Source organism: Dicentrarchus labrax, unplaced genomic scaffold (assembly GCF_905237075.1).
Source record: "Dicentrarchus labrax unplaced genomic scaffold, dlabrax2021, whole genome shotgun sequence".
NCBI lineage: Eukaryota > Metazoa > Chordata > Actinopteri > Moronidae > Dicentrarchus > Dicentrarchus labrax.
Genome location: NW_026136714.1, coordinates 26,442,273 through 26,460,640, shown reverse-complemented (window position 1 = coordinate 26,460,640; position 18,368 = coordinate 26,442,273). Strand labels below are relative to the sequence as shown.

General features: G+C 40.5%; 1 protein-coding gene and 1 long non-coding RNA gene across 4 annotated transcripts in view; one reads left to right on the top strand and one right to left on the bottom strand.

Moving 5' to 3' along the window:
• Positions 1-321: 321 nt before the first annotated feature.
• On the bottom strand, positions 322-8,704 carry LOC127375844 (C-X-C motif chemokine 9-like). 3 transcript variants are annotated; one of them, XM_051422177.1, is made up of 4 exons: positions 8,543-8,704; positions 879-1,008; positions 713-793; positions 322-605 (listed from the first exon to the last, which is right to left on the bottom strand). In XM_051422177.1, the coding sequence occupies exons 1-4, from the start codon at positions 8,595-8,597 to the stop codon at positions 530-532; spliced, it is 342 nt and encodes a 113-aa protein (XP_051278137.1). In that variant the 5' UTR covers positions 8,598-8,704; the 3' UTR covers positions 322-529. The 3 variants fall into 3 exon arrangements, with proteins under 3 accessions (XP_051278137.1, XP_051278136.1, XP_051278138.1); XM_051422176.1 differs by lacking the exon at positions 8,543-8,704 and adding an exon at positions 1,579-1,747; XM_051422178.1 differs by lacking the exons at positions 322-605; positions 713-793; positions 879-1,008 and adding exons at positions 7,176-7,568; positions 7,676-7,756; positions 7,842-7,971 and having other exon boundaries at positions 8,543-8,682.
• LOC127375846 (uncharacterized) overlaps positions 7,073-18,368 on the top strand; it is an 18,336-nt gene continuing 7,040 nt past the window's right edge. Inside the window, exon 1 of the long non-coding RNA XR_007887458.1 lies at positions 7,073-7,153. This is a non-coding gene — a long non-coding RNA (uncharacterized LOC127375846). The remainder of the gene's footprint in view (positions 7,154-18,368) is intronic.

Below are 18,368 nucleotides of genomic sequence, written 5' to 3'. Positions count from 1 at the left end.
GCTACTGTGCAAACATGACGGTTCAATGTGGCGGCATTTGTGGAAGAGGACCCGCTCCCTCTGCAGATACTCCTCCCTAAAGCTCTTGTGTCTGGATAGAAGCAAATCTCTGCAACCAGGTACCATCATCTTGGCTGATTTCTGGGCACATTAATGTGTTTTTAATGACAGGCTCAACTATTAGAATGTGGGTGGGATGTTTGGGTGTCCACATACTTTTGGTCATACATATAGACTGCAGACTACATTATACTGACTGTTGAATGTGAGCATAGGTTCAGTGTGGGTTATGTTAACATGTAAAACACAGAGCACAGAAAGTCCCATCAGGTGTTTTATTAAAAAGTATATACAGATTATTTACTCCATATGTACACGTGAAGACAGTTTAAGTTAAGAGAACGCAAACAGAAGACTGGCCACTGACAACATTTTGATCACTTATTGTATTTACATGATAAAGGTAACGGTGATGAACAACTCCTTCTATGACAACAGCAGTATTTGACTTCCTCTTCAGTGCAGAGACTTACAGCCTGGATGTTGTGTAGAGTCTTGTTGAGCTTGAAGCCGTCGTTGTGCTCACGGCTCCATTCTTCTTCTGCCTGAATCAACATATGACACTATTAGTAAAAAGCACTGCAGATCTGAATCAGTGACAGTATTCACTGTGTTATTTTGTCTGTAGTTGGTGCAGTCCAGCTGATCTTACTTGTTCATGTTATTCAGAATGAGTTTTCCAAGTTTAGACTTTGGATCCACACATTTGTCCTTATTTGCTGTTGTTGTAATACTGGGAGAGAAGAAAGAGCTTTGTTAGAGAGAGGCTGGACAATGACATGTCAGTAAATGTGACTTAATCCAGCTCATATACTCACATAATCTCTGTATGTGGACAGAAGATATTTGGGAGGTGTACAGCCCGTACTGCCTTGATGGACTGTGGCCTGATGTGCTCGATGTAACCGTCTAAACACTTGCACTTATTAGATCTGTTGGCTGGTAGCCCTGTGGGAAGAAAGACACAACCTTATTATCTGTTGGTCATCTTTCAAATCAGTGCGCAGACTTCAGAATGAACATGTATCAGTGTTTTATGAGAGGCAGGCTGCTCTGGAGGCAGAACTATTGTCACTGGTTGAATTCAACTTCAGTGGACAGAGATAAAAGGTTAGACGTAATTTTGTAACAAAGCCTCTTGCTTATAACTGAAAAAAGGTATTCTGGAGTATATGTAATAATTTTCTTGGTATTACAATAGTGTGCTATTTGGTTTCTGTAATTTCCTCAGATCTAAAGACAAACTTTAATGATATTATTAGCCAAATATCATACATTTTAAAGTCAACAATATTGACTATAGAATATTCATTTGTTTAAATCAACAGTCCCCCAGCTGTCTCTTCTTTTTGTCTCTATCACTGTTTAAATCAATGTCATGGACTATTTACCTTCATTTTTATTTATTCAAACTCAGCAAAACAGTCCATATGAACATACAGTGAGAGGAAAGGTGAGCATATTGAGATTGAAGATGAAGGACAACATAATCACAGAACACTAAACTGTTGACAGTACCTTGTGCACTGAAGACAAACAGGCAGGTGAGAAAGGCAATGGCAGCTGGATTCATGGTTGTGGCTGTAGACAGGTTCTGGCTCACTCTCCTCTGTGTCTTTCTTCAGGCTGGACTCCTGATGGTGTACAGCAACAAGAGATCATTCTCTCTTTTATACTCTGAGCCCACACACTGACACAGGGCTGCTGTGCAATGTGACACAATAGTTTCACTTTCCAGTAAACTTTCACACTATTCGTCCCTTCCTTTTTCTTCTGACAAGCCGGTTTCTTGGAAACACAAGTTCTTCTTCTGCAGAAGCTTTGGATAAGACAGTCAGTTGTGATATTGTATATATTGGCATGCATGGCTCAAAGGAAGTTTTCCAAATGTAAAACCTTCATGGATCAAATATTCATAGTAGAGTCATAATTGACCTTGTTTGCAGTTTGAAGTGTCAACTGCTTTACAGACAGTCTGTTTTATAATGGTGGTCTATGGGGGAAATGCTTTATGGGCTGCAGGGAAATTGTAGAAACAGAGACACTTCTCCTACAAAAGCTTTGGCTCAAAGAATCATTTATTCTACAGAATGGCTTCTGTGTTATATTGTATTGGCCTACATGAGGGCAGAGGATGCAATTTCATTGTATTTGCAGAGATTATTATTTTTCCCATTTTGCAACACATTTCTGATTTTTGAAAATTCATGAAAATGGGCACAGACATCAGAACTAGTGAAAATTGGTCTCTATGGCAACCCCAAACACACGCCAGTGTTGGGATAAAGTTGCTTTGATATTCACAAAATGTTGGTGGGATCGAATGGGATTGAAATACGTCTATTATTAGGAACTTATTTACATTTTTCTTACGAGAGTTTGCCAGAAAGGAAGTCATCCATTTTGGATTTTGTGCATGAATTTTAATTTTCTAAACATGTTTGAGGCCTTCAGGATTTTCAAAACCTATTGGGAAACTTGCACTCATGTTTGAACTGGTGAATATTTATATTTTGCAGATATTGCAGTTGGGTTTGAGGAATGGCACGTCGGCTCCATAGCGCCCCCTAGACTGTTAACCTTTAAATACACGTTTGACGCACTGAGACTCACGTAATCTGGTATAAACATCAAGAGTGGCAAGAATTCCTATCTGATATTGGTCTTGGGCAAAGATTTGGCAAAATGGCTCGATAGCACCCCCTATAAAATTTCAATTTAGTATCTCAAGCTGTAGATGTACTAAATTTGGTGGGCACATTAATCATTTCCAGACAAATAAAATAGCCTTTACAGGAAAGAAATTACAGGGAAGGATTAAAAGATTAGCACAACTCTGTGTAGCAGAAATATGTTTTTCTGCCTCCCTCTCCTGTTAATCACCTCACAACCCTCAGATCAGGACACAAAGGTTGCAATCCTTTTAAGACAAAGAAAAACAGCCCAAGATCATAAATACAGGGATCATATTGTGACACAGCTAGAACTGTATTATATCATATATTAACATAAATACAGCTTGATATAGTAATCAGATATTGCTGAAGTTGGCTTCAAACCAAGTGAAGGTGAATTATTTCTCTGTTTAACCAAGTCAGTGGAAAATAATCCAATTTGTGCTGAATGGGCTTAATGAATGCAGTTATTTCAGTTTCAGTTTTGAATGTCTTCCCTTGATATTTCCTCTTCTGTGTTTGTGTGTGATTTGAAGGAAATCCCCCAAATCAGACATGACTTGCTCAACAGGACGTTGTAAACATAGACACGTGTGTGGATGAGTGTGAGTCCCATTTGTGATGCAACAGCCCGGATGATGTCACAGCCTCTAACAGCCACCATACTGGTGTTCAGAAAACATGCTGTTCTCAGTGTAAATGCTTTAAAACTGACTGCTGGTGTAGCTAGTCTCATGTGAGGTAGTCTTATAGTAAATTTGCACTACGCTTTTGTTCATGCTGTGTAAAAACACAGCATGAACACAAGATGCACCAAACCATTGCGGAATGGTTAAACTTGGAGCCCACTGAGTTTCCAAGGCTTTGCAGTGATCATGTTATAAATGATGACTTTCATCAGTTATACAGTGTGTGTGTGTGTAAGGGTGCATTGTATTGCTTATTATAGTATAGTCCAGTTTTACTTCTGGAGGCATGTTCTGAATTAACTTTACTTATGTAATGCAGTGCCAGCATGTGTTCCCTTTTTAATTTCTTTAGCATTGCCCTTAAGATTTCCTGAGAAACTTGATGTGAAACTAATAGTTTGAGGGAAAGTCCCTCCCTCAATGTGCACCCTAACCCCTCTGCAATGACACCTTGCAGTACAGGTTATGTAGATAATCATGTGAACTCATTGGCAAAAACAAGTGAAAGTCAAAACCAGATCGAAACAGGCAAACTTCCCCAAAAAGGGGTTTGGCACAGAGGCAGAAGTCCAAAGAGCAGGCAGGGGATCATGCAGGATAGAGACAAGAGCTGATACCACTGTACAGAGGAGCACAATCAAATGCCTCAATGTCCGGACATCACAGCACTTGCTCACTTGCTGGTTTAACAGGCACATTCATGGTGTTACACCATATTACATGTCCATACGAAGCTTCCTGTTGCACGGATGCTCTCAGACTTCTCACAGTTGAGTAAGTCAACAATGTGCAGAGTGCATGAGCTGAAACCTGCGCAAGTGCATTATGCAAACTGAGTAAACCACAGTCCTTTAAAGTAGCTGTAATTAAACCCCTTCCTAAAAAGCCCACTCTTGACCCAAGGGTTTTAGCCAACTATAGACCGATTTCTAACCTACCCTTCCTCTTTAAGATTCTGGAGAAAGTAGTCGCCAAACAGTTGTGTGACTTTCTACATAGCAATAGCTTATTTGAGGATTTTCAGTCAGGATTTAGAGTTCATCACAGCACAGAGAAAGCTCTGGATAAAGTTAATAATGACCTTCTGATTGCTTCCGACAATGGACTTGTGTCTGTACTTGTATTATTAGATCTTAGTGCTGCATTTGACACCATTGACCATAATATTCTTTTACAGAGACTTCAGCATCAAATTGGCATCAAAGGAACCACACTAAGCTGGTGTAAGTCATACTTATCAGATCGTTCTCAGTTTGCACACGTTAACGATGAATCCTCCATAAATACTAAAGTTAGTCATGGAGTTCAATAAGGTTCTGTATTTGGACCAATTCTATTCACTTTATATATGCTTCCCTTAGGCAATATTATTAGGAATCATTCCATTAACTTTCACTTTTATGCAGATGATACCCAGTTATACCTGTCGATCAAGCCCGATGAAATTAATCAGTTATCTAAGTTACAAATATGTCTTAAGGACATACAAACCTGGATGAGCTGCAATTTTCTGATGCTAAACTCAGAAAAAAACTAAATTCTTGTAGATATAAATACTAAGATATAGTTACTCTAGATTACCTTGGCCTCTAGCACCACTGTCAGGAATCTTGGAGTTATCTTTGATCAGGACTTCTCCTTTAATTCCCACATAAAGCAAACCTCTAGGACTGCCTTTTTTAATCTACGTAATATTACAAAAATTGGACACATCCTATCACAGGCGGATGCAAAAAAAGTAATCCATGCATTTGTTACTTCTAGGCTGGATTACTGCAATTCCTTATTATCAGGTTGCCCCAATAAGTCCATTAAGACGCTCCAATTAATTCAGAATGCTGCAGCACGAGTACTGACAGGAACTATGAAAAGAGATCACATCTCTCCTGTTCCAGCTTCTCTGCACTGGCTCCCTGTAAAATTCAGAATAGAATTTAAAATCCTCCTCCTCACCTATAAAGCTCTTTATGGTCAGGCCCCTTCATATCTTAAAGAGCTCATAGTACCCTATTACCCCTCTAGAACACTGTGTTCTCTGAATGCAGGGCTACTTGTGGTTCCTATAGTCTCTAATAGTAGAACAGGAGCCAGAGCCTTCAGTTACCAAGCTCCTCTCCTGTGGAACCAGCTTCCATTTGTGGTTCGGGAGGCAGACACCCTCTCCACATTTAAGAGTAGGCTTAAGACATTCCTCTTTGATAAAGCTTATAGTTAGGTCTGACTCAGGTGAGTCCTGAACCATCCCTTAGTTATGCTGCTATAGGCCTAGACTATCGGGGGAATTTCCCCTGATGCACTGAGCTCCTCTCTTGCTCTTTCTCTCTTTTTGCACACAATCATTCCCTATTAATGCATGTTACTAACTTCACTTTTTCTCCGGAGTTCTTGTGTTTTCTCATCTCGCAGGTTCTCATGGATCCTGGTGGAGCCTCCTGCCATGGTCCTGCTTGCCTCCCATTGCTAATATCACTGATATTAGTGTTATATTATTATTATCACTATTGTTAGTAGTACAGTTACTATTATTACTATAATCACTGCTCATTGTCCCCCATCGTTGTCGTTGTTGTCGTCATCATCTTCTTCATGTTCATCATCATCAGTCACTACTATTAGTGTAGTCGTTGCTACTGTTGTTGCTGTGCACGTTTGTCTCTGTCCTTCTGTTGTTACCTCTGTTCTGTCTCTCTCTGTCTCTCTCTCTCACCCCAACTGGTCGAGGCAGACTACCACCCACCTAGAGCCGAGGGGTCTGTCCGAGGTTTCTGCCTCTTAAAAGGAAGTTTTTCCTTAAACTATACTATAGCTGGCTGTCGTAGTGTTTCTTGCTGGAAAAACATTAACAAATATTTTCTTTGTAATGTGACTCTAGGAGCAAATAGAGCTGCAATATGATAATAAATTAACAAGTTCAAAGCAGCAGGATAATATATGACATCCAGACCGTTTGGTCAAACACACAGAGAGGGTGAACTAACGAATGTTAAAATGAAGGCTATGGCTCATCTTCACATCATGTCAGTGAAGTTACTGAGATAGCCTGTGACATAAGTGGACTGTACCAGTTAAAACTGCAGTAGGGGACGTCTATGAAAATAACTTTTTTGACACATTTCCTGAAACTCACTATATCCTGACAGTAGTACATGAGACAGATGATCTGTGAGAAACTTTGGTTCCTCTGGCTCCTCCTGCTGCTGCTAATGGCATCTGCAAGAATCCACCGGGCCTTAATAAACACAACCCATCAGAGCTGAGAAAGATTTGTTGTTGATTGTTGAGTCTGATTCTCAGGTCGACAAATACAGAAGGTCAGTCAGCCAGCATCAGTGTTTGACCTCCCTGATGCTCTTGTGTCTGGATAGAAGCAAATCTCTGCAACCAGGTACCATCATCTTGGCTGATTTCTGGGCACATTAATGTGTTTTTAATGACAGGCTTAACTATTAGAATGTGGGTGGGATGTTTGGGTGTCCACATACTTTTGGTCATACATATAGACTGCAGACTACATTATACTGACTGTTGAATGTGAGCATAGGTTCAGTGTGGGTTATGTTAACATGTAAAACACAGAGCACAGAAAGTCCCATCAGGTGTTTTATTAAAAAGTATATACAGATTATTTACTCCATATGTACACGTGTAGACAGTTTAAGTTAAGAGAACGCAAACAGAAGACTGGCCACTGACAACATTTTGATCACTTATTGTATTTACATGATAAAGGTAATCAGAATCAGAACACATACTTTAATAATCCCAGGGGGAAATTACTTTTGTTACATACTCCATATGAAATAGACATACATATATTAATAATATATATATAGTTTAATTTAAAGTCCCACTTTCTAATGTGCAAAAATGGCAAGTGTAAAGTGGTCGCCGGCTTCCTCTTCACCAGAGGCACATAGCAGGATGTTGGGTTTGCAGAGGGAGGGATGTACGACACCGATGATGACGTGCGGGATCTCTCTCGGTAGATGATATGGACGGAGTCCAACGGTGATGAACAACTCCTTCTATGACAACAGCAGTATTTGACTTCCTCTTCAGTGCAGAGACTTACAGCCTGGATGTTGTGTAGAGTCTTGTTGAGCTTGAAGCCGTCGTTGTGCTCATGGCTCCATTCTTCTTCTGCCTGAATCAACATATGACACTATTAGTAAAAAGCACTGCAGATCTGAATCAGTGACAGTATTCACTGTGTTATTTTGTCTGTAGTTGGTGCAGTTCAGCTGATCTTACTTGTTCATGTTATTCAGAATGAGTTTTCCGATTTTAGACTTTGGATCCACACATTTGTCCTTATTTGCTGTTGTTGTAATACTGGGAGAGAAGAAAGAGCTTTGTTAGAGAGAAGCTGGACAATGACATGTCAGTAAATGTGACTTAATCCAGCTCATATACTCACATAATCTCTGTATGTAGACAGAAGATATTTGGGAGGTGTACAGCCCGTACTGCCTTGATGGACTGTGGCCTGATGTGTTCGATGTAACCGTCTAAACACTTGCACTTATTAGATCTGTTGGCTGGTAGCCCTGTGGGAAGAAAGACACAACCTTATTATCTGTTGGTCATCTTTCAAATCAGTGCGCAGACTTCAGAATGAACATGTATCAGTGTTTTATGAGAGGCAGGCTGGTCTGGAGGCAGAACTATTATCACTGGTTGAATTCAACTTCAGTGGACAGAGATAAAAGTTAGACGTAATTTTGTAACAAAGCCTCTTGCTTATAACTGAAAAAAGGTATTCTGGAGTATATGTAATAATTTTCTTGGTATTACAATAGTGTGCTATTTGGTTTCTGTAATTTCCTCAGATCTAAAGACAAACTTTAATGATTTTATTAGCCAAATATCATACATTTTAAAGTCAACAATATTGACTATTGAATGTTCATTTGTTTAAATCAACAGTCCCCCAGCTGTCTCTTCTTTTTGTCTCTATCACTGTTTAAATCAATGTCATGGACTATTTACCTTCATTTTTATTTATTCAAACTCAGCAAAACAGTCCATATGAACATACAGTGAGAGGAAAGGTGAGCATATTGAGATTGAAGATAACAACAACAACATAATCACAGAACACTAAACTGTTGACAGTACCTTGTGCACTGAAGACAAACAGGCAGGTGAGAAAGGCAATGGCAGCTGGATTCATGGTTGTGGCTGTAGAGAGGTTCTGGCTCACTCTCCTCTGTGTCTTTCTTCAGGCTGGACTCCTGATGGTGTACAGCAACAAGGGATCACTCTCTCTTTTATACTCTGAGCCCACACACTGACACAGGGCTGCTGTGCAATGTGACACAATAGTTTCACTTTCCAGTAAACTTTCACACTATTCGTCCCTTCCTTTTTCTTCCGACAAGCCGGTTTCTTGGAAACACAAGTTCTTCTTCTGCAGAAGCTTTGGATAAGACAGTCAGTTGTGATATTGTATATATTGGCATGCATGGCTCAAAGGAAGTTTTCCAAATGTAAAACCTTCATGGATCAAATATTCATAGTAGAGTCATAATTGACCTTGTTTGCAGTTTGAAGTGTCAACTGCTTTACAGACAGTCTGTTTTATAATGGTGGTCTATGGGGGAAATGCTTTATGGGCTGCAGGGAAATTGTAGAAACAGAGACACTTCTCCTGCAAAAGCTTTGGCTCAAAGAATCATTTATTCTACAGAATGGCTTCTGTGTTATATTGTATTGGCCTACATGAGGGCAGAGGATGCAATTTCATTGTATTTGCAGAGATTATTATTTTTCACATTTTGCAACACATTTCTGATTTTTGAAAATTGAATTTAAATTTTCGAAACACGTTGGAGGCCTTCAGGATTTTCAAAACCTCATGGGAAACTTGCACTCATGTTTGAACTGGTGAATATTTATATTTTGCAGATTTTGCAGTTGGGTTTGAGGAATGGCACTTCGGCTCCATAGCGCCCCCTAGACTGTTAACCTTTAAATACACGTTTGACGCACTGAGACTCACGTAATCTGGTATAAACATCAAGAGTGGCAAGAATTCCTATTGTATAGGTTATGTAGATAATCATGTGAACTCATTGGCTAAAACAAGTGAAAGTCAAAACCAGATCGAAACAGGCAAACTTCCCCATTGGGCAAAGATTTGGCAAAATGGCTCGATAGCACCCCCTATACAATTTCAACTTAGTATCTCTCGCGGTAGATGTACTAAATTTGGTGGGCACATTAATCATTTCCAGACAAATAAAATAGCCTTTACAGGAAATAAATTACAGGGAAGGATTAAAAGATCAGCACAACTCTGTGTAGCAGAAATATGTTTTTCTGCCTCCCTCTCCAGATCAGGACACAAAGGTTGCAATCCTTTTAAGATAAAGAAAAACAGCCCAAGATCATAAATACAGGGATCATATTGTGACACAGCTAGAACTGTATTATATCATATATTAACATAAATACAGCTCGATATAGTAATCAGATATTGCTGAAGTTGGCTTCAAACCAAGTGAAGGTGAATTATTTCTCAGTTTAACCAAATCAGTGGAAAATAATCCAATTTGTGCTGAATGGGCTTAATGAATGCAGTTATTTCAGTTTCAGTTTTGAATGTCTTCCCTTGATATTTCCTCTTCTGTGTTTGTGTGTGATTTAAAGGAAATCCCCCAAATCAGACATGACTTGCTCAACAGGCCTAGGCTGGATTGCTGCAATTCCTTATTATCAGGTTGCCCAATAAGTCCATTAAGACGCTCCAATTAATTCAGAATGCTGCAGCACGAGTACTGACAGGAACTATGAAAAGAGATCACATCTCTCCTGTTCTAGCTTCTTTGCACTGGCTCCCTGTAAAATTCAGAATAAAATTTAAAATCCTCTTCCTCACCTGCAAAGCTCTTTATGGTCAGGCCCCTTCATATCTTAAAGATCCAGATCATAGTTATTCTGCTATAGGCCTAGACTATCAGGGAATTTCCCATGATGCAATGAGCTCCTCTCTTCCTCTTTCTCTCTTTCTGCACACATTCATGCCCTATTAATGCATGTTACTAACTTCACTTTTTCTGGTAGATTCAGTTTCTTTGTTTCAGCCACTGCAGATGCCCAACCTCCCCCTTCCTAACACAAGATGCCAGGTCCTTTTGTGTTTTGTAGATTGTGATGTCTGGACTTGGCTTTGAACCTCAATGCAAGATCCTGCAGGACACCTCATATGTAAAACACACCAGCAGGGGGTCGGCCCTGATGTCTGCAGTGGGCAGAGGGGTGGGAAAGCACTTCCTGGAGGGCCAGACCCCTACAGCAGACAAAGGGGTGTGAAAGAGGTGGTCCTCAGGTATAAATGTGTAGATATCCCCATGTTCGGGGTCTTTCTTCATCTTTGACCACTCGCATGTTGATTGACCTTTTCTTTGCAAAGAAAATAAACTTGTCGGCCGGCAGAAGTTCTCTATTTCATTCTTCACCAGCAGCAGAGAAATTGCCACAACAATTTGATGTCAGAAGTGGGATCCCTCGAGCGATCATCTGGGACGGGACGCGGACAGTGACAGGCCACCCTGGAGGAAAAACGTTTCAGCCTCCAACCTCAAAATCCTCTTCTGAGAAGGGAGGACTGACCGCAAACGCCCGGATCGTCGCCGCTGGGATTTACACAAACGCAATTCAACTAAATTCATCTGGTGAGCACTGAAATATTGACATTTCAATTTCTTTTCTTTAAATTTTGGGTTTAAAATTGGCTAAATATTTCCGTTTCTCACATATCCACAATCGATCTGCTTTTTGTTACTTATAGCCTTAAACGAAGTAACCAGGTCTTTGTTGCTTGTTCCTTAAAAGCAATCAGGTTTTTAAATCACTTGTAACCATAAACAAAGTGATTTGCTTTTTTTTTCACTTGTAGCACAGACAAAGTGATCAGGTCTTTGTTGCCTTAAACAGGTCTTTGTTGCTTGTTCCTTAAACGAAGTAACCAGGTCTTTATCACTTGTATCCTTAAACGAAGTGACCCTTTACAGATACGTCTTTACTGTAATAGTTGTGCACGAGCTCCATTTGGAATGGGGAGTAAAAGCTCTGCCGAGGTTGGACCTCCGGAGGGGGCGATTGTGGATGTTATGAGAAGGAAATATGGGGATAAAAGTTTAAAATATTTAAATGTCTGGACAGCTGAGTTTGGATTCCCAATAGGGGGATCCCTCAGTTTAAAAAACATATCGATATTAGAAGAAAAACTGAAGGGAAAAGAACAAAAAATAAGAAGGAAAAATAAGGTTTCTGTAAGAAAATTAGAAAATATGGAAGGTCAAAGAGAATGTTTTCAGATGTGGAAAGGGGAAGCAGAGACACGAGATAGGAAAACAATGCTGAAACAACTCCCTTTTCCATGTGAAAAAGTTGAAACCAATGAAAAGCAAATTTCACACACACAAAGAACACCAGACTCGCAGACTTCTTCTTTGTTTCCACAGTTGGCGGTTTTGAAGCTGGATCCAGACCTTGACGGCAACCCACCTATTCATCCTTCAGCTCCACCACCATACAACACAGTGACACCCAGCAAAAGAAGGGAAGCAGACTCCGCCATGCTACAACAAAAAACAAGTTCAGGAGCAGCTCATTGTGCCCCTGATGTGTCCGTTCCACCACAGAACCCTACAACCAACCCCCCTTCTCCAATAGCACATAGACTGCGTTATCCAAATCAAGATGCAGCCTTCAACATGCCCATGGTTAAAGTATCTGGACCAGAAGGTGCAACGTTGGTTTTCCGCCCATGGACTTCTGCTGACATCACAGCAGCCTCACAACATCTGCCCAACCCCACAACATCAGGTAAAATGTTTGCTGAGCAATTCTCCACATTTTGCCAAGAATTCAAACCCACCATAAATGAACTAAAAAGACTCCTGATCACCAAGATGAAACCCACAGATTGGCAAAAAATAGCTGGGAAATTCCCACATGCTGACATTCATTGTAAGCACATCACCTGGGAACATGAGTCTAATGCCCATTATAGAGATGTTGTCCGCCTTCTCTGTGATGCATTCACTCAAGCTTTTCCTGTAAAAGTTAACATGGAGAAAATCACTGCCTGCAAGCAGAAGGATGATGAAAACCCTGATGAATATCTCACTTGCCTGACAGAGGTATTCAACACCTACAGTGGCCTTCAACCACCTGATGGATTAAACAATATTCCAGATGTGTGGGAAATTCCTCTTTGTAACTGTTTCTTAAAATGACTAAAACCAGACATTGCCTCAGCTGTTAAAAGTTCCTGCATTGGATGGGATGATGCACACCTGTCCGAACTTCGCAGACACGCCATACATGCCCATCTCAAAGAAAAAGAAGAAACAACACAGAAAGAGCTTCACATGGCAGCAATAACCATGTATAACACAATCCGAGAACATGGACAACCAGATCATACACATAGAGGAAAAGATAACCGACACAGGCACTGGAAAGATAAAATTGCAAAGGATGTTTGTTTCCTGTGTGGTCAACATGGACATTGGAAACGCTGAGTGTCACAAAAATACCTCATCGACCCCCGGTGGACAAGTCGGACTGAAAATGGGAAAGGGTTGTCGGAGAGGGATGGACTCCTGCTGACAAGCCAAACCAACTTGTGAGATCGAGAGAAGGTACTGCACCACACTCACACACACATACTGAGCAGATTAATACACAATCTATAGAGAATTCAGACAACAGATATACAATTGCTCTAACATATGTTCAGTACACATCTGATCATTTCAAGAGGTTTCCACAACATACATTGACCATTGCAGAACAAAATGTTGCATTCTTAGTTGACTCAGGAGCCACACATTCTGTGATAAAAGCTTTAGAACTCACTACAAAACCAAAAATGAGTGGAGATTATGTGTACTCTGTTGGTTCATCAGGTCAAACAGTTAGAGAGAACATTACTGTCCCACTCAAATGTGCGGATGGGCCAGATATAAGCTTCAAACATGCATTCTTGCTCTCAAAAGTCTGTCCCATTAACCTGATGGGCAGGGACTTGATGTGCAAATTAGGCCTTTGTCTGATCTCAACCCCAGAAGCTGTCAAAGTTCACAGACTATCCGATCTGGAGCCAAATTTTTCACACTCTTTTATTCACCACATCCCAGACTTTAGACCTTGCAAGACTCAATATCCACTTAAACAAGAAGCCATCGATGGTATAACACCAGTCTTTGAGTCTCTTAAAGCAGCAGGAGTAATTATTCCCTGTGATGATTCTCCAGTGTGCACACCTTTGTTTCCTGTCAAGAAAATCAGAGATAAGGATCAACCAACGGAATGGTGTTTTGTTCAGGATCTGCAAGCAGTAAACACAGCAGTCCAACCCAGAGCACCAAATGCTCCAAATCCTTATACCATCTTGTCTCAGGTTCCACCTAATGCAAAATTCTTTTCAGTGGTGGATCTTTCTAATGCTTTCTTCAGCGTTCCAGTTCATCCAAAAAGTCAATTCTGGTTTGCTTTCAACTTCAATGGGCAAGGCTACACATTCACTCGCCTATGCCAGACACAGAAAGAAACAGTGTGGCGGGGACCCAATAACAAACCCTGCCTGCCCAAACATTTCTTTCCTCACTTTGCAAAATTGACACATGGATTGGACCATGTGTCAAAAGGGATTGGATGGGGTTGCTGAGAATACTTGTACACTCGAAATTTAAGTGCGGCTGTTTTGACCACGGAGATCGGACTCACGGCTGGATTGACCGCAGTCTACTAGCCTACTGTTTCTTCTACACAGCACCGTCCTGTAAATGACAACATCCGGTCTCAGAATATGAAAAAACAGGCCTTTTTTCCGTTTCTGTTTTCTAGTGATTTTATTTTTTGTTATATGAAATAGAAAATGAAAAACGAATAATTTTTTTAGTTTCGCTCATCCCTTTTTGACCATGAAAAAGAAAAACGCCTTGTATTTCAATTTAAATTTTTGTATTTTAAAACGAAAATCAAATAACCACTCGTTTTCTGTTTTTTAATACCCGTTTCTGAAAGGAAAATCCAATGACCAAAACATACACGGACCTTGGAGGTTCATGGGAAGCTTTGCCCATCTTTGTGTCAGAGGTTATGTCTACATTGTCAAACTATCAGTGTCTTGATAGCAGGACAGTGGACTAACAGTGAGGATTTCTCTTTACAGGGGCAGCAACAGTTAGATCCTCCAAGTGTTACTCACAAAGTGATGCAGAGGATTGTGATGTTTCACAGGACAGATTTAAACGTACTGACAGGAGGGAGGGATAGGACGATTCATTATCAGGTTTTTACAGAAAGGTTTGGTCCCCTTCTGAGTTTGTCGGTCCCTGACCTCATAGTCGGGCAGTGGAGAGAAAACTTGAACGATCAAGATGCTGAAATTTTGAGTTTCCTTTTAAAATTTTCCTCAAACATAACATAAATAAGTTATCTTTAATACCTGCTGTATCAAATTTGATACACACATTTTCAACATGGTTTTACTATAAATTAAGTTATGAAATATTAATTAATTTTACATTACATCAATCCATTAAATATAATATTACACCGATGATGTAGAGGTCTCAACAACTCATGTATCAAATATGATACATTTGGCTTTACACAGTTAAACAAATGAATCTACTATGCAGTCAGGATGCAGTGAGTCTGGGGCCACAGTGTTAGCAAAGACTGGCCTCACCTGAATCACCGAAGTAATTCATTCAAATGCCTAAAACAACCTTTTTTTCCCCTAACAATCAACATATAGTGTGATGTTGTCATCACAACCCTTGGTAGCTGGCTGTACAAAGTTTCTGACTTTGACACCATAGTGATTGTAGTTGCAGTTCATCTCCTACCAACAGTCAGCATGGGCTTCTTTTATCCCTAACCTTAACCTCTCCCTAACATGCTGCTTAACAACAGTCAGTGCCTTTAAACACTTACAATGACCTAACCTTAGTTTTCTGTGCCTGCAGTGGATGAAGACATTTATTCAACAGTACTTTTGACTTGTGACTGCATGTTATGATATCAAATGGAGTGTTACATTATAACAGTGCACCCACTCATCTTCTGCCACTGCAGTAAGTAGATGTACATGCATTTGCAACACAGTCTTTAGATCTTCAGCAAAACTTTTCTTGCATGTAGGCCTTGCATATGACAGATAACATAAGATTTAGTTATACTAAGAATAAGTAGCATACTTTCTTGTAACTATTATTTGCACTCTTCAATCTCACCTCCAGTTATTGTCAATATTTTTGTGTGCATTAGACCCTGAAGAAAGTGTGTTAGAGATCAGTGATAGGGTGTCCCTCCCAGTCACAGATATCAATAAGCATTTTTCTTTAATGTTTTTCTCCATCTGTACAACTCCTGTCAAACCATGTCCTGTGTTCCCTTTCTTGTGTGCTATATGGTCCGATATGGAACACGTCAACACCAGTACAGTTTTAAGGAGAATTTCTACTAGGCCAAGTACTTGTGGCTGTGCCTGCCTTAGGTTGTCCCCAGGTTCTGTAGGGGATCTTACCCGTCATAGGCGAACCAGTCTTCCCTACTTGCCAGTTTTTTTTTTTTTATGTTTTTCTCCATCTATACATCTCCTGTCAAACCATGTCCTGGTATCCTGCACATTGTACAAAAACACCAGTCACGGCACAGTGTCACTGTGCCTGCTCACAGTGGCTTTGGGGTCAAGTACTCGTGGCTGTACCTGTCTTAGGTTGTCCCAAGGTTTAACAGGGGGATCTTACCCGTCATTGGTGAATCAGTCTTCCATACTTGACCCTTTCTTATGTGTTATATGGTCCGATATGGAACACATCAACACCAGTACAGTTTTAAGGAGAATTTCTACTATTTGATGAATCAAGTCTCATGTTCTTCAGCAAAAATGACACATCATGTTGCCCAACATGGAAAAATAGGCCAAGTACTTGTGGCTGTGCCTGCCTTAGGTTGTCCCCAGGTTCTGTAGGGGATCTTACCCGTCATAGGCGAACCAGTCTTCCCTACTTGCCAGTTTTTTTTTTGTTTGTTTTTCTCCATCTATACATCTCCTGTCAAACCATGTCCTGGTATCCTGCACATTGTACAAAAACACCGGTCACGGGACAGTGTCACTGTGCCTGCTCACAGTGGCTTTGGGGTCAAGTACTCGTGGCTGTACCTGTCTTAGGTTGTCCCAAGGTTTAACAGGGGGATCTTACCCGTCATTGGTGAATCAGTCTTCCATACTTGACCCTTTCTTATGTGTTATATGGTCCGATATGGAACACATCAACACCAGTACAGTTTTAAGGAGAATTTCTACTATTTGATGAATCAAGTCTCATGTTCTTCAGCAAAAATGACACATCATGTTGCCCAACATGGAAAAATAGGCCAAGTACTTGTGGCTGTGCCTGCCTTAGGTTGTCCCCAGGTTCTGTAGGGGATCTTACCCGTCATAGGCGAACCAGTCTTCCCTACTTGCCAGTTTTTTTTTTTATGTTTTTCTCCATCTATACATCTCCTGTCAAACCATGTCCTGGTATCCTGCACATTGTACAAAAACACCGGTCACGGGACAGTGTCACTGTGCCTGCTCACAGTGGCTTTGGGGTCAAGTACTCGTGGCTGTACCTGTCTTAGGTTGTCCCAAGGTTTAACAGGGGGATCTTACCCGTCATTGGTGAATCAGTCTTCCATACTTGACCCTTTCTTATGTGTTATATGGTCCGATATGGAACACATCAACACCAGTACAGTTTTAAGGAGAATTTCTACTATTTGATGAATCAAGTCTCATGTTCTTCAGCAAAAATGACACATCATGTTGCCCAACATGGAAAAATAGGCCAAGTACTTGTGGCTGTGCCTGCCTTAGGTTGTCCCCAGGTTCTGTAGGGGATCTTACCCGTCATAGGCGAACCAGTCTTCCCTACTTGCCAGTTTTTTTTTTATGTTTTTCTCCATCTATACATCTCCTGTCAAACCATGTCCTGGTATCCTGCACATTGTACAAAAACACCGGTCACGGGACAGTGTCACTGTGCCTGCTCACAGTGGCTTTGGGGTCAAGTACTCGTGGCTGTACCTGTCTTAGGTTGTCCCAAGGTTTAACAGGGGGATCTTACCCGTCATTGGTGAATCAGTCTTCCATACTTGACCCTTTCTTATGTGTTATATGGTCCGATATGGAACACATCAACACCAGTACAGTTTTAAGGAGAATTTCTACTATTTGATGAATCAAGTCTCATGTTCTTCAGCAAAAATGATACATCATGTTGCCCAACATGGAAAAATAGGCCAAGTACTTGTGGCTGTGCCTGCCTTAGGTTGTCCCCAGGTTCTGTAGGGGATCTTACCCGTCATAGGCAAACCAGTCTTCCCTACTTGCCAGTTGTTTTTTTTATGTTTTTATCCATCTGTACATCTCCTGTCAAACTATGTCCTGTATTCCTGCACATTGTACAAAAACACCGGTCATGAGACAGTGTCACTGTGCCTGCTCACAGTGGCGTTGGGGTCAAGTACTCGTGGCTGTACCTGTCTTAGGTTGTCCCAAGGTTTAACAGGGGGATCTTACCCGTCATTGGTGAATCAGTCTTCCATACCTGACCCTTTCTTATCGGTTATATGGTCCGATATGGACACCAGTACAATTTTAACTTCAGGAGTACATACAAGTATAAGCATCAAAATATACTAAAAAATAGTCTACAAGAAGTACTCATCATGCAGGAAGACCCATTTCAGAATAATATATCGGCCTATGGCATAATCGGAGTATTATTTCATCCGTGTGTAAACATTAATGTTGTGGCAATTTTAACTACTTCATATAGTGCTGGGTAGCTTAATGTAGTGGAGGAAAATGTAAAATATTTGCCTGCAAATTAAAATGGAGTTGAAGTATAAAAAAACACAAAATATAAAT